This window comes from Artemia franciscana, chromosome 6, assembly GCF_032884065.1.
Source record: "Artemia franciscana chromosome 6, ASM3288406v1, whole genome shotgun sequence".
NCBI lineage: Eukaryota > Metazoa > Arthropoda > Branchiopoda > Anostraca > Artemiidae > Artemia > Artemia franciscana.
In genome coordinates, this window is record NC_088868.1 from 30,860,887 (window position 1) to 30,877,009 (window position 16,123).

Below are 16,123 nucleotides of genomic sequence, written 5' to 3' on the forward strand. Positions count from 1 at the left end.
TCCAATCCCTCCACTCTAAGCGTTTTCCAAGATTTTAAGTTTTCCCATTCAACTCCTCCCCAATGTCACTGGATCCGGTCGAGATTTAAAAATTCTAAATAATTTTTTTTATTAAGATCCGATGACCCGTTTGTAAATTAAAAATACTTCATTTTTTCAAATTTTCCGAATCAACCGTCCCCCCCCCCCACTCCCGCCCCAGATGGTCGAATCGGGAATACGACTATTTTTAATTTAATCTAGTCTGGTCCCTGATATGCCTGCCAAATTTCATCGTCCCAACTTATCTGCAAGTACCTAAACAAGCAAAACTGGGACAGACAGACCAACAGACAAATTGACCCGACAAACCGACATAATTTGCGATCGCTATATGTCACTTGGTTAATACCAAGTGTCATAAAAACGATCGGAAATTAAATTTAGAAAAAGAGTTTTTTCAACTGAAAGTAAGGAGCAACATCAAAACGAGCAGAAATTATTACGTAAATGAAAGGAGTTGTCCCTTCCACGAGACCTTACTCGTTCCTAGCTCTTTAAGAACGATTCCTGAAACACCATGGTCGTTTAATTAGAATAAATAGTTTTGTTCTAAAATTCTAGAAAAAAAACTTTTGCGTAAAGAGCGATATTTTGAGGAGAACGCAACCCCTTTCATATACGTAATAATTTATGTTCGTTTCAAGTTTTGATGTTGCTCCTTACTTTCAGTTGATTCCTTTTTTTATATATTTCTGATCATCTTCAATACCGAGAAATCCGGCTCTCTCTTCATGAAAATTGCAGGTACTTGTGAATTATACGCCACTCACCCGAGAACAAACCGGTTTTTTTGTTACTTTCTTCGTTACCTTTGAAACAAATTTGGGCTATAGGCTATATTTGCACATTAGGCGGGGGGGGGGTAAAGTATAGCTGCTCTGCATGCAAAATGTATTACGTATAATTATTCATTGTTACTAAGAATTGTTTTCTGACTTCAGACTGTTCAAATACTTTACCGCCCGCCTTATATGCGAGTATATAGCTCAAATTATATATTTCCATCTATTCTGTCACTTGTCTTTGTCTTGTCTCACGCTAAGCAGGAAGTTCTCGATTTTTAAACAGCGTAAACTTGAGTGAGTGGGTGTGATAAACAAGCACAAAAAGTCCTTAACCCCATAAAAAAAACACCACAAGTAAAATTTTCAAAGTTGGAAAGCCTTATTTTCCTCAGGAGAGGGAAGGGGGGTATTTTCCATTAGGGGGTGTTTTCCGTGGGGAGACCTTTTCTGCGGATGGTTGTTTTCCATGGAAAGGGGTATTTACCGGCTGAAGGGTGATAAGCACCAAGAACCATTGATACCAATATCCTTAAAACCCTTAAACCCTTAAGGGTTCCCTCGACCCTCGATTCTCAAGGCCACACTGATGAATTACATAGCCCGAAAACTTTAGATCTCGAATTTCCTTTTTCTTTTTTAGAACAACTTTTTGTCTTCATTTATGAGACATTCGTAGCTGAGATTTTTGTGGGTTCAAACCGTAAAGGAGAATATTTATCTCAGAGAAACAGTCAACTTCAACTAATGCTCTTTGTTTGGTGCCAAGGATTTTGGTACTTTGACAACCATTTTATAAAAACGGGGGAAAATTACTCTCTTCCTCTCCAGTAACTAAAAAAGATTTTCCCTTTATATCATCTCTGTGAAACTTCTCACAATCATCACAATAACAGTAATAACGAGACAATCAATTTATATATCCAAAAGAAAAGACCACAAATATGGTAAAAAAAAATAAAATAAATAGAACAAGAGCCAAGAGCTCATATGGCACTTGTGAAGAGGCAAGAAGAGCTAAGAGCCAAGAGCTCATATAGCATGAGCTCTAACAAAATTCTAAGAATCAATAGATTGATTTAAAAGGAAAATCAGAGGCTTAATGCGGGTCAGGATTTAAAATAAGAGCTCTGAGTCACGATGCCCTTCTAAATATCAAAATTCATTAAGATCCGATCATCCACTCGTAAGCTATAAATATCTGATTTATTCTAATTTTTCCTCTCCCTTTGGCCCCCCCAGATGGTCGAATCTGGGAAAACGACTTTATCAAGTCAATTTGTACAGCTCCATGACACGCCTACCAATTTTCATCGTCCTAGCACGTCCAGAAGCACCAAACTCGCCAAATTACTGAACCCCTCCCCCCAACTCCCCCAAAGAGAGCGAATCCAGTACGGTTAAGTCAATCAAGTATCAAGAACATTTGGTTATTCTATCCACCAAGCTTCATCCCGATTCCTCCACTCGGAGCGTTTTCCAAGATTTCCCCTTCCAACTCTCTCCAATATCAACAGATCTAGTCGAGATTTGAAATAAGAGCCCTGAGACATGAATTACTTCTAAATATCAAATTTATTAAGGTCCGATCACCTATTCATAAGATAAAAATACCCCAATTTTTACGTTTTCCAAGAATTCCGGTTTCTCCCTCCAACTCCCCCCAATGTCACAGGATCTGGTCAGAATGTAAAATTAGAGCTTCAAAGCACAAGATACTTCTAAATATCAAATTTAATTAAGATCTGGTCACCCTTTCGTAAGTTAAATATGCCTTAATTTTCAAAATTACCCCCCCCCCCAACTCCACCAAAGAGAGCAGATCCGGTCCAGTTATGTCATTCACGTATCTTAGACAGGATTTTATTCTTCCCACCCAGTTTCATCCTGATCTCTCCACTTTAAGTATTTAATAAGATTACCGGTCCTCCCCAACTGCCCCCTCCAATGACGCAAGACCCGGTTGAGATTTAAAATAAGAGATCTGAGTTACGAGGTCCTTCTAAATATGAAGTTTCATGAAGATCCGATCACTCCTTCGTAAGTTAAAAATACGTAATTTTTTCTAATTTTTCAGAATTAACCCCCCCCCCCCCCATTAGAGCGGATCCGTTCCAATTATTTAAATCACGTATCTAAGACTTCTGCTTATTTTTCCCATTAAGTTTCATCCAGATCCCTCCCCTCTAAGTGTTTTCCAAGATTTTAGGTTTCCCCCTCCCAAATCCCCCCCCCAATGTCACAAGATCTGGTCGGGATTCAAAATAAGAGCTCTGAGACACGATATCCTTCTAAATGTCAAATTTCATTGAGTTTCGATCACCCGTTCGTAAGTTAAAAATACCTCATTTTTTTCTAATTTTTCAGAATTAGCCCCCCCCCCCAACTACCCCAAAAAGAGCGGATCCGTTCCAGTTATGTCAATCATTATCTAGGACTGGTGCTGATTTTTCCCACCAAGTTTCATCCCGATTCCTCCACTCTAAGTGTTTTCCAAGATTCCTCCCTCCCGACTCTCCCCCCCCCCCAATGTCACCAGATCCGGTTGGGATTAAAAATCACAGCTCTTAGACACAATGTCCTTCCAAACATCAAATTTCATTAAGATCTGATCAACTGTTCGTAAGTTAAAAATGCGTCTATTTTTCTATTTTTTCCGAATTAACGGGCCCCCCACTTCCCCCCTCCCAGATGGTCAAATTAAGAAAACGACTATTTCTATTTTAACCTGGTCCGGTCCCTGATATGCCTGCCAAATTTCATCGTCCTAGCTTACCTGGAGGTGCCTAAAGTAGCAAAACCAGGAACGACAGACAGACCGACAGAATTTGCGATTGCTATATGTCACTTGGTTGATACCAAGTGCCATAAAAACACAGTAGCCACTGCATAACTACAAGCTTCCTCCTTTTTTGATTTATACTTCCACATTCTAGCCGGCAGGTTCGAAACTTTCTCTCTGATTTCGGGAATAAGCAACAAAAGAACTGTCAAGGGATTCCAGGAAAAGAATACTCTTGTACACACGAGAAATCAATTTCCTGAAGGATTTTAAAAGGAATTTAACCTTGAAGAAGTCTCAAGCTAAGAAGTGAAACCACCAAACATACATCCCTTTAATGATAGTGAAAAAATATTTTCCCAGGAATAAAAGACAGTTTTTGCCATATACTCGTATACAGAAAACAAACAGCCGACTTGAAGAAACGGAGATAAATTACCACTTATTCAACGTGTGTATAAAGAGTCACATTACCAGAATTGTTGATAACTTCTTTTTCATCAGCTAATAACTCACTGGGGCATCAACCCACTTGATGCCAACCAGCTGGGGCCAAAAAAAGAAGCTCGTCTCAGAATGGAGCAGAAATGGTTCATGAGAAAGGACTTAAGAGAAACTCAGAACTTCATGGAAGAGCACCTTTTCACCTTCTGTTAGAAAGAATCACATTATGAAGACAGTTAATAACTTTTTCTTCATCAGCTAACAACCCACTTCATGCCTATCAGCTGGGACCAACCAAAAAGCGGGTCATCCCATAATGGCAAGGGTGGTCATTACGAAATATTTGATAGAAATTTGGACCTTCATGGTAGAACCCCGTTTCAGCTTCTGTGACTGAAAAATCACGTTCCGAAGATTGTTGATAAACTCCTCTTCATCAGCTAATAGGTCACTGCAGCACCAATTCACATGAGGTCAACTTCTGTTATCAGCTTTGATATTCCACATTAGTGAAATTTGGGAACCCATTGTCCATAGACAGAAAATTCGCAAAAAAAACAACGCCCCCTCTTATAGGCCCAATCTTTTCAAGATCCATTAGAATAGCGGCCACCAATGCCCCTACCGCAATTCGGGCTCTGTCCCAACAATAATTCTAAGTTTGGCTCATTATTAGTATTTTTCAGTGATTTTAGTTTTATTTATTTAGTGATCTTATTTTCTGGCAAGAAATTTGAGCCTGATGATGACAGGCACAGGTCCTGTCAAGATTATCGTTTGACGAAAATCAATCACTAGTGCAGGCGAAAAACGTCGAAAAACACAAGAATACTTCCGTATTTGAGGAAAGCACCAAAATTGGCTGAGATGTACTTTCGAGTATGCTCTTTAAAATGGCTCGATCACCCGAGCGACATTTTTCCTCGGAACGCCGTTAGGTGGCTTGAAATCCAAGATGGCAGACAAAATACAAATTTGTCAAAATGAGAAGAAATGGCCGTTCAAACAGGCTAGTATGGTGTAATCGATGGCACAGGCTGCGAATATGAGCTTAAAAATAACCCGAGTTTTACCGCAGTGCCGCTAAGTGCCTCAAATCCAAAATGGCGGACGAAAATATGAGTTTGTCAAAATGAGAAGACATGGCCGTTCAAATAGGCAAGCAAGGGTTAATCGATGACATAGGTTCCGAATATAAACGCAAAAAGAACCTAAGTTGTACCGTAGTGCCGCTAGGTGCCTCAAATTCAAAATGAAGGACGAAAATACGAGTTTGTTAAAAAGACATGGCCGCTCAAATAGGCTAGTCTGGGGTAATCGATGGCACTGGTATATGAAAGTAAGAGTGGACTAAAGTAATAATATTTGGAATTTCGTCTATTGCTCTGAATACTGATAAGAAGCATTTTGATACTAAACTAACTAAAATAAAAAAATACAACCAGTTTGCATGAAAAACCCGATATTCACAAGTCTTTCCAACTCTGATACTCATAACGACGGACACCATAGTGAGGCAAAGTCCCACCAGAAGAAATCTCTATTGAACGTTTCAAGTCTCATAGCATCTATTTTGGAAATCCTTTTCTGGAAAGAACGACAAATCTCAATTTTTAAGTACAAATGTCGTTGTTGAACCAGGAAAGCTGATTTCAACCCTCAAAGCCCTGGGCAAGCAGCAGTACGAACAGTTTGTGTTTTTTTTTTTTTTTTTTTTTTTTTTTTTTTTTTTTTTTTTTTTTTTTTTTTTTTTTTTTTTTTTGTATATATTTTATAATAGTGTTTTATTCTTGTTCTCTGTGGTCCATTACAAGCAAAGCTTCTTGGGCCTAGTAACCACTTTACTTTTGTAATAGTTTTTTCTTTTAGTATCAATAAATTGATTGATTGATTGAATTGAACACTTCGTTGAATGCTCCAAACCAATAACAGCTTCGTTGGTCAAGAATTGCATTGCGATATTTGGGGGGTCTAAGAAGAAAAGACCAACCGCAGCGAAACCTCAGATCAGCGCCGCTGAAATATGTATCACTGTTTGGAGCAATTTACGTGGGCTGTGTTGCTCGAGGAAGCGACATGGACGCCTTCTTCAAACACGAAAACAGTCAGTATCCACCGACTTTTACGTCTGATGGCCAGATTTGTGTCGGCAACAAGGCCAAACTTGCAGATGTTTTAATCATCTTAACCCAAGCTGCTGATGTTAACATTCCAAATGTTGCAGCGAAACTGATAGATGGAGCTGCTCTGGTGCAAATATTGAACCCAGGGAATTCCAAGACCTTCGGAAAGTATGCAGAAAACGTGATTTTCCCCTGATAGAATATCAGCTCAGACATGTTGAGAGACTTGACCTCGTATTCGATGTTAACAGATTGAAAGTCTAAAATCGTCTGTCAGAAGTCAGAGAGGCAAGGGTTCACAACTAAAAGTTGTTCCGAACACACAAATCTCATTGAAGTGGAAAGAATTCCTGCAAGTATATGCAAACAAAAAAAAACTTGTTTAAACTACTGTCCCATACTGTCGTGAAAAGGTCTGCAACGTCAAAACGAGTATATTGCACAACTGGAAACAGGTGCATAGCTAACCAGTTATTCGAAGAGCAGCACCTCGTCCAGTTATGCTCACAGGAAGAGGCTGACACCCGCCATTTGCTTCACACTTGTGACGCAGTCTTACAAGGACATGCGTCGATTCTCATATAAACGGTGGACACAGACGTGATTGTGATTGCAACCTCATGCTTTGATTGCATTGGAGTATCCGAATTATTTATTGCGTTTGATGTCGGCACACACCTAAAGTACGTTCCCATTCACGAAATAGTTTGATCGCTCGGGCCGACGAAATCACCGGCATTTTCGTTCTCCCGCGTTTTTACAGGATGTTATACCGTTTCTTCTTTTATCTACCACTCAAAGAGGCAGTTTTTTGCGACTTGGCAAAATATGCCAGGGCTAACGAAGACTTTCCTTCAAATAACAAATCAGCCTTCCCAAGTGACAGAACTGCAAGTACACGACCTTGAACGCTTTGTCACGAAGACATACGACATAAAACAAGACTGCTACGACGTGAATGAATGTAGGAAAGAGATATTTCTCTGACAAAAGACCAAGAGCATGCAGAGACTTCCTCCAGCTAGGGCTTCACTTTTACAACATATCCTTAGAGCTGCACTACAGTCAGGTCATGTGTGGAGTCGCAGCCTAGAATCAACACCCACTCTTCCCAGTTTTTCTGACTTTGGCTGGGTCAGAGGCACCGATGGAAAGTGGCTTCCCAATTGGTTAGGTTCACTTTCGCCAGCGTCAAAAGTCTGTCACGAGACAGTGCGTTGCGGTTGCAAAAAAAGGTGTGAAAGAAGGTGCCGCTTCAGGAAATTTGACCTTAACGATAGCCCACTATGCTGGTGCAAATCAAAGCGCTTTAATTGTTGAACATATGATTATTTTTTTAACTGAAGATTCGATTGATCTCTTTGTGGTCCTGATAAAATTATAATTCTCAAGTGCTTTAATGCGTCCGTTTATCCTATGTTGATTCATTTACAGTAAATTAAGAGATGAAGAGTTAACAAGTATTTAACTGATTTTGGTTTAGCAAATGTAAACAAAGCCCATAAATTGGATTCGTCTTGGTCTCATACTTAGGCAATTTGTACTGTACAGACTGTATTACTATTAGGCGTATGTCAGAATGACAGAACGGTATTTAAAACAGCTGCATTAATTACCCCACTCCAGCTTGTTACATCGGGATCATGAACCTCGCGCGATTCGGAAAACTGACATAACCCTCATCATTTTTTAATTTTTCACAATTAACCCTCCTCCCCCCCCCAACTTCCCAAAAGAGAGCAGATCCGTTCCAATAATTTCATTCACGCATCTAGGACAGGTGCTTATATTTTCCACCAAGTTTCATCCCGGTCCCTCCGCTCTAAGAGTTTTCCAAGATTTTAAGTTTCTCCCTCCACTTCCCCCAATGTCACCAGATCCGGTCGGGATTTAAAATAAACGCTCTGAGACACAATGTCCTTCTAAATACCAAATTTTATTAAGATCCGATGACCTGTTCGTAAATCAAAAATACTTAAAGTTCTAATTATTTCAATCACATATCGAGGACTTGTGCTTACATTTCCCACCAAGTTTCATCCTGATTCCTCCACTCTAAGCATTTTCCTAGATTTTAAGTTTCCCCCTCCAACTCCCCCCCCCAATTGCACCAGATCCGGTCGGTATTTAAAATAAAAGCTCTGAGACACAATGTCCTTCTAAATACCAAATTTTACTAAGATCCGATGACCAGTTCGGAAATTAAAAAAACTTCATTATTTCAAATTTTTTCGAATTAACCGTTCCAAGATTTTAGGCCCCCAAACTCCCCCCAATGTCACCAGATCCAGTCAGGATTTAAAAGAAGATCTCTGAGACACGATATCATTCCAAACATCATATTTCAGTAAGATCCGATCACTCCTTTGTAAGTTAAAAATACCTCATGTTTTCTAATTTTTCAGAATTAATTCTCCCCCCCCCCCAAACTCGTTCAAAGAGAGCGGATCCACTCTGGTTATGTCAATCACGAATCTAGGACTTGTGCTTATTTTTACCACCGAGTTTCATCTCAATCCCTCAACTCTAAGCGTTTTTTGAGACTTTAGGTTCCCCCCTCAACTCCCCCCATGTCACCGGATCCAGTCAGGATTTAAAATGAGCTCTGAAACACAATATTCTTCCAAACTTCAAATTTCATTAAGATCCGACAATCCTTCGTAAGATTAAAATACCTCATTTTTTTCTAACCCCCCCCCCCCCAAACTCCCCCAAACAAAGCAGATCCGTTCCAGTTATGTCAATCACGTACCTAGGACTTCTGCTTATTTTTCCACCAAGTTTCATCCTGATCCCTCCATTCTAAGTGTTTTCCAAGATTTTAGGTCCAACCAACTCCCCCCAATTTCAGCGGATCTGGTCAAGAATTAAAATAAGAACTCTGAAACACGATATCCTTCCAAACATAAAATTTCATTAAGATCCCATCACCCATTCGTAAGTTAAAAATACTTCATTTTTCTATTTTTTCCCAATTAACCGACCCCCCAGTCCCCCCCAGATGGTCAAATCGCAAAAATGACTATCTCTAATTTAATCTGGTCCGGTCTCTGATACGCCTGCAAAATTTCATCGTCCTAGCTTACCTGGAAGCGCCTAAAGTAGCAAAGCCGGGACAGAAAGACCGACAGACCGATAGAATTTGCGATTACTATATGTCACTTGGTTAATACCATAAATATAGAGTTTTAGCAGAAAGGTATTACCAAAACTAGACTATATTCACATTTCAAGTTTTAATTTTAATAATTACCTTTGCGGTTTAATGTTTTTTTTTTTACCAAATCCCAATTGGAAGAAAATTCTAGCACTTTCTGTAGTAAAGAGCCATAAGCTTTATATGTGTTTGGTTTTTTCACAGTGCCAGTCCGTATAGAATGGATGGTGGTAGGGGGCTTATTAGATTAGAAACTGAAATTTCTAGGACATATTTAAGAATCGAAAGTTATTTTAGCAGAACCCGACTAGCTTCCTTGCTTGTTTTGCTACCCAGCCTCCACTCCTACCCAGCCTCTTTGGATTTCTTATGTAAAAACCTTTGAGATACCCATTATATTCAACACGGTCGAAAAGCCCAATAAACATGCCTCAAAGGATGAGACAACCCCCCACAGACCCTTGGGCAAAGGCTGAAAATAAGAAAAATGTTCTATCGTTCATAGCTGTTCTATAATAGAAAATAGGCACTTGCTTGATGTTGGATGTCCAACTAGCTCGAAACTTTCAGAGATAGTTTTCTGGATTAAAAGGATCAAATGTTGTTAACGAAGGCGGGTAGGGAGCCTGGGTATTGACCATAGAAAGGTTTTATCCCTGGTCAGTTTGAATCTTAGAAGATCAAGAGGAGCCTTATGTGGAAAAGGATTACGGGCACAACCCTCTTTAATCTAAAAAAAAAAAGCGGGATCCGAAAAAGGATCAATTTTTTAATTTTTAGGTTCAATTATTTTTACTTTACTTTTAGGGAGTCTAAAAATATAGAATAGAAGAAATTTAATGTAAGATGTCATAAAAATGGGGACAGCCCACCTCTCCCCATGCACAAGTCTAGAATCACCACTGGTGAGAACACCCAGTCGATTTAATTCTTCTTTAAAACGCTCACTGATGGATCAGAATATCTTCTAGTTTTTTATCGCTGCAAATCTACCCTCCTCGGGTACCAAGGCCATATCCTGTATTTTTTTTTTGGTGGAGAGGTACTTCAGTTTCAGGTATTAGGGATATACAATACAACTTATAGAACTTATCAAAAATACGGCTATATCCTCCTGGAATATAACGTCCAACCCGTTGTACAACACATTATAAATTTATACTGTCCTTTCTGTTGCCTACGCAAGCTCTAGGATTGCATATTCTGAAAGAGCGCAACTTGAATAACATCTGATAATTTTAGTAGATAATAACAATGGCTGACCTACAATATACTAGTAATGGAAAAAGTTTAAGAAGCAGAAAAGACAATGAAAAATAGATTTAAATAATAGGAATAGGTATGCGAAAGCAGGCAATCTAAAATAAGTTCGTTTGCATGTGTTTTAGAAACCCAAACTTATCAATTTACCTGCTATCTAATTGCCAGTAATAGGCACATTTTCCAAATGCAACCAGAGTGAAGTAAATAATGAACTGCAAAAATATGACAAAATGACATATTTTTAAAAGCAAGGGAGAACACAAAGAACAAAGATCTAAAGCAGAATTTAAAAATACAAACCAAATTGTTAAATCTTGTCCCAAAATTTGAGTTTTTTTCTGATTTGGTAGTACATCTAATACCAGAAGACGGACCTAACCTATTTGGCAGTGTTACCAGGTGGTCACTGTGAAAAACGCCCAAGCAGTTCCAAAAACAAGCCAATACATGCCCCACTCGGCATGGAAAAATATAGCAAGGGGAACGAACACTGACAAATTACTTACCATAAGGCCCATCTTATACGGTAAATCAGCGCCATTAACATCCTAGCGATGTTGAAGACCTTACGCTCATAATAAAGTTCATAAAGTAGAAGTACTATGCAACAAGAAGAAGCAATACTACCTAAACAAAATTAAAAAAGCCTTTGACACTCAATAGATGGCCCGCGACATTTTCATCTTGATATCCGTTGAATTGTTCCTTCTTCTTACTATATTTTTCTATACCATCTGGAAAACGTCTCTCGCAAGCTCTCTGAAAGAGCAAACAGGAGTAAGAGTCGAAGGAAATTGTATAGCTCTGTCTTCAGTGACAGATTCCGGATCTGGACATGTTGTCTTCACTGCTTCCAAATCTGACGGATCACCCGTTAAATTGGAAAATAAAGTCACATGGTTCCGAAATATATATCAAAGATGCTGCTCTATGCAGTTTTGTTGATCCAGCGTAATCCTAGGTGGAGCAAATTATGAATTGGATCACTTACAACTATATTTTTACTTTGTCTCAGAATGAAAATAATATCTAGAAGCAATATTATGCAAAAATTAGCTTTTTTGAATTCAGTATTTAAAACAGGCTTATATTTTTGCTGTTTTTGATCGTCACGGCTTCTAAAAATAATAAACCTCTTTTCAGTCACTTTGGACCAGGCGATCGGTTTCCTCGATGACAGCAACCTAAGTGATTTGGACCTTATAGAAAACGAAGATGGCGGCAACGAATCGAGGCCTTTCAATGATGACGGCCATCTTCGTACCTACGACAATCAATCCTCATCCAAAGAGGAAGAAGAGTCTAACTCACTCGACAATTCCGATCTGAGTAATTTTGATTCCGTATTGGACGACGAAGAGAACGATATTCCACTTTCAGGGTTCAGCACTAATGCTCGCCTTGATCCAAAAAGTCGATCTGGAAAAGCAAATTGCCCTTTGTACAAATGAAAGTCTTCAGAACAGTTTACTGGTGCGAATTTTGATTTTGAACCGATTAATGAAGATCAGAGACCATCAGACTGAAATAACTGGAAGCCTCACAAATAATTCCTGAAATATCTTTTAAATAAAGATTACGCAAAAAATTTGAGATGGAAACAATCATTGTGAATGTTCAGATTTATCATACACAGATACATAGGATGCACAAATGATTTTTCTTGAGCAGAAAAAAGATTATCCCTCTGAATCTCTTATGCATACTTAAAATATCCAGTCACAATTTATTAATAACAAATAAATAAACAAAACAGTAGTTTTTTTATGAAATCACGTTCTCGTGAATAATTCACTAATCAGCAGTTTGTTAGTTAGGGTTTGACTTTGTCCATTAGGGCACACTCTGGAAGGACAGCTCTAACAGTTAAGACAATCAGGACGCCAAAGATGGAAATTGTAAGGAAATGTGGCACGGATGAAAGACTACCCAAACCCTCAAGCCTATCCTCCATAGGCAAACATAAAGTAGCAAAGAGGGAAAGCAAAGAACGTAAAACACCAAACATACCTGAGGGAACTACTAGATCCAAGGAGCTCAACTGTGAATATGTCATGGACCGAATTATTTGAAGGACAACTGGTGTGTAGTTGTAATAGCATACCTCCAGGGGCACAAGGGTTCAAAGGAATAAGATAATGTCTAGTAATTTAACTAATAACAGAAAAATTTAGCCCTCTATGCATCCCAGATCCGGCATAGGTTAGGTGACCCAAGTATTGCATAGCCATGAGCAGACCTTCTCCTTCCCACCAAAGTTGATAGAGATCTAACGCCCCTTTCTGTGGATAGACTTATAACAGAACTATTGTCCACCCCCACTTCCCCTACGCGTAGCGAGCAGTACAGTATATCTTGCTTCTCATCAGGCTTAGTTGGGATCAGAAAATTTTCTAGAACATGTTCTAATCATAAGAATTTACCGTCACCCTTTCTTCTCCACTTAGATATAATATTAGTCAAGGACAAAATAAGGTATGACCATGGAATCTTGCATCAAGTTATACAGAGTTCCGGCAATATATTCAGGTAAATTTTCCAGAGGATAAACTTTAAGAAATTTTCCCCTATTAGGTAAAATTTAGTATAAAAACTACAGAGCGAAAAGGTATAAATAGCACTGACTTTCCCCCAAGATTTATTGATATCCGACAACTCATTTTAGTAAAGGTTCGGAATACAAGAGTTAGTTCCCAAAGAGATAATTCTATCTTTTACCAGCCAAAACAATGTGATCCCTGAGAAGCTTGTCGTAGCTAGAACAATTTCATTTAATTTACTCTTTTTTTTGCTACTTTCAATAGAAAAAAAAAAATTTAGAGGAAATTCATTAAACTTAAAAGTGGTATTTTCTTCTCTGTATCATAATCTCAGCATCATAAAAATGATGGAATTTTTCGGCCCAACATCTGATCACGGCGAGAGATCTATGAAAGTAATAGTGTTACTCTGTAACACGAATAAGGGCTTTTCTTGCTTGTTAGTGTGATCTTTGCGTGATCAACTCTTAATTGGCTTTTCAGGATTAGTATAGACATGAAAACCAGTTGCAGAGCTTTAAATTAACAAATAAAGAGACAAAACTCAAGGGACTGCTAACTAGTTTTCTCATATTTACTCCATATAAATGCCTCAATATTTTTCCATTTTATTATGTTGAAAATTGAGCCCTTTTTTTACTCTTTGAACATACTTGTCATTGTTTTTTGTTCTGACCCAAATTGAATTACATTTGCTATTTTTTCATTTAAGGATGCTGAAGATAATATTAAGTCCAGAAGAAGTAAATTCATAAATCGCAATAAAAAATAATGGCACATGATACAGTAATCATATAGCCGTTACAAGAATTAACTTGCTAAATTTAAGAATGTCTTGAAGAGTGACCATGGCAGAAGCTTGGCCCAAAACTGACAGGAAAAACAAGGCAGGACTTTTTCATCACAGTGTCTTAGCAAATTTGGGGAAATCTTATCCAAAGACCTTGTCAGTGTGATTCTCCTCCACATTAGGTCTCGGGTTCTAAAATACATTTTGATGTGAGTTTCCATTTCCATAACTGAACAAACGAAAATAGCTCTCGGAAAAACTCTTCTCTGATGCCATTATGACCTTCGATATTGATAGAAACACCATATGAGGTGAGACATCATTGGTCCATCATAAAAACACAATAAAAGAGAAAATACAATCATAAAAAAAAATAAAAAGACATCATGATCCATCATAAAAAGATATAATAGGAACTTTAATTTAGACTGATTCATGTCAGTCAACTCTTCTCGTAAGTCTCACTTTTTAAAGGACCTTTCCCGAAAATAAACAAACAAACCTCTCGGGAGAACTCTTCCATGAGACTGTCCGAGTTGGAAAAATTGCCCAGATTGCCATCATCCCCCAGATAACCAATATTATCTTCTTCAGGCTGAACCTAAGAAAAGAAAGAGTTATTAAAGTTTAATGAATGAATGAATATAATTTATAATCTATAAATAACACAAAGGCATGGTGATGACATGGCTACATGACTAATTTAAGGTACTTGGAAAATCAAACACTTACCTACCATAGAAAAAAAGATAATATCATCACAGCATTCAAGCATCTACAAGCCAATCCTACTTTAAGCCTTCTCCCCTTCAACACACGCTAGAGAATCTGGGAGAACTTGCAGAAAATTTCACAACAAACTATTATCCACAAAATGTAACTACTTTTACCCCACCCATTTTGCTCTGCTTTGGAACTCCCTGGGAAATATAACAATCCAATCTTGACCTTGAAGTCATTCAAGCAAGGCGTGAACAAGGACTGGAGGTGGCATCTACATTGGCATTCCCTAGAATCTTCAACCAAACTTTGAAGTCAACAGGCCTACTACAAGGAGCCATCCTTCCATGCCTGCATAATGGAATTTTAGGTATGGTGAAACAAACTATTTTTATGTGGTAAACCTGAGGTTTTAAAGTGATTAAGAGTCTAACTCTATAGTAGAATGTAGGGATAACTTTTCTAAAGTTTAAATGATAAAAAAACAGTAGGCCAAAACTTGTTATGGTTTAATACAACATGACATATCATGTCTTCTTTGTTAACAAGTTTCCCACACTCTTGACCAGGTTTCTGCCAAGTGATTACAGTAAAATTGCTAACAGGAACTATTATTTAAAAATTATTGGAAGGAAGAAAACATGATACAAGAACCAAGAACAGATTGTATATTATAAAGCAAGAATTCCTTTGTTTTAGCGTTCCCTTTTAGTCATGTATATATTCTAGGGCTATATATGAGACAATCAGGGGTGGGGTGCATTTGCAAAGCATCTATGATATTTGGCCTTTACTTATTAGAATCTTCCCTTTTGAAATGGTCAACCACTACATGTTTTCTTAGATTGTAGTCAGCCAATCCTAAATATCCCACCCATCTTAAACTATCAACATTATAACTAAGATTTGGAACCTACTGTTGATTTTTGTAAAAAAAAATGTCTATTAATCAAAATGTTTGTCAATTTTTGGCACTGTCCAAGTACTGGGGTTGTTACTCTATTGTTTTGCATATAAAAACAAAATTTGCCTTGCAACTAATACAATTTTTTTGTTTTTGGTATAAGTCGTTTTTTATCCTGTGTTTTTTCATAGAGTGTGTTATTTTCATAGTGTGTTTAAGCACTGTTGTCAATTGTTATAATGTTTAGTGCAACAAGTCAGGTAAAGCTTACCGCCATTTGGGATTAATAAATAAATAAACCAGGGCTACATTTGGCTCTATTGAGGGTTGGTGTCATTATCCTGGTAAGAGAGATTATATTTGGGATGAGTAGTGAATAGTTGTACAGGGATACTGCAATTTTTTACTAGTAGTTGACTTGTTAAATACTAGGATTTAAAGTAGTAGATACTGAATAATATCTCCAACTATTCAGTGTTTAAACAATTAAATATCTGCAAGTTTCACTATTGGATTTATCTGGACATTCTTAAGGTAAACGTGTTGGACAGCTCTTCTGAAGAAATATTATTTAAT

The 16,123-nt window shown here is 37.9% G+C and overlaps 1 protein-coding gene across 1 annotated transcript in view; it reads right to left on the bottom strand.

The window, feature by feature from the left end:
- Nucleotides 1-16,123, bottom strand: part of LOC136028305 (uncharacterized) — a gene marked incomplete at its 3' end in the record, with an annotated part of 120,299 nt that overhangs the window by 77,653 nt on the left and 26,523 nt on the right. Inside the window, 1 exon segment of the mRNA XM_065706066.1 lies at nucleotides 14,426-14,524. Coding sequence (XP_065562138.1) covers nucleotides 14,426-14,524 — 99 coding nt within the window.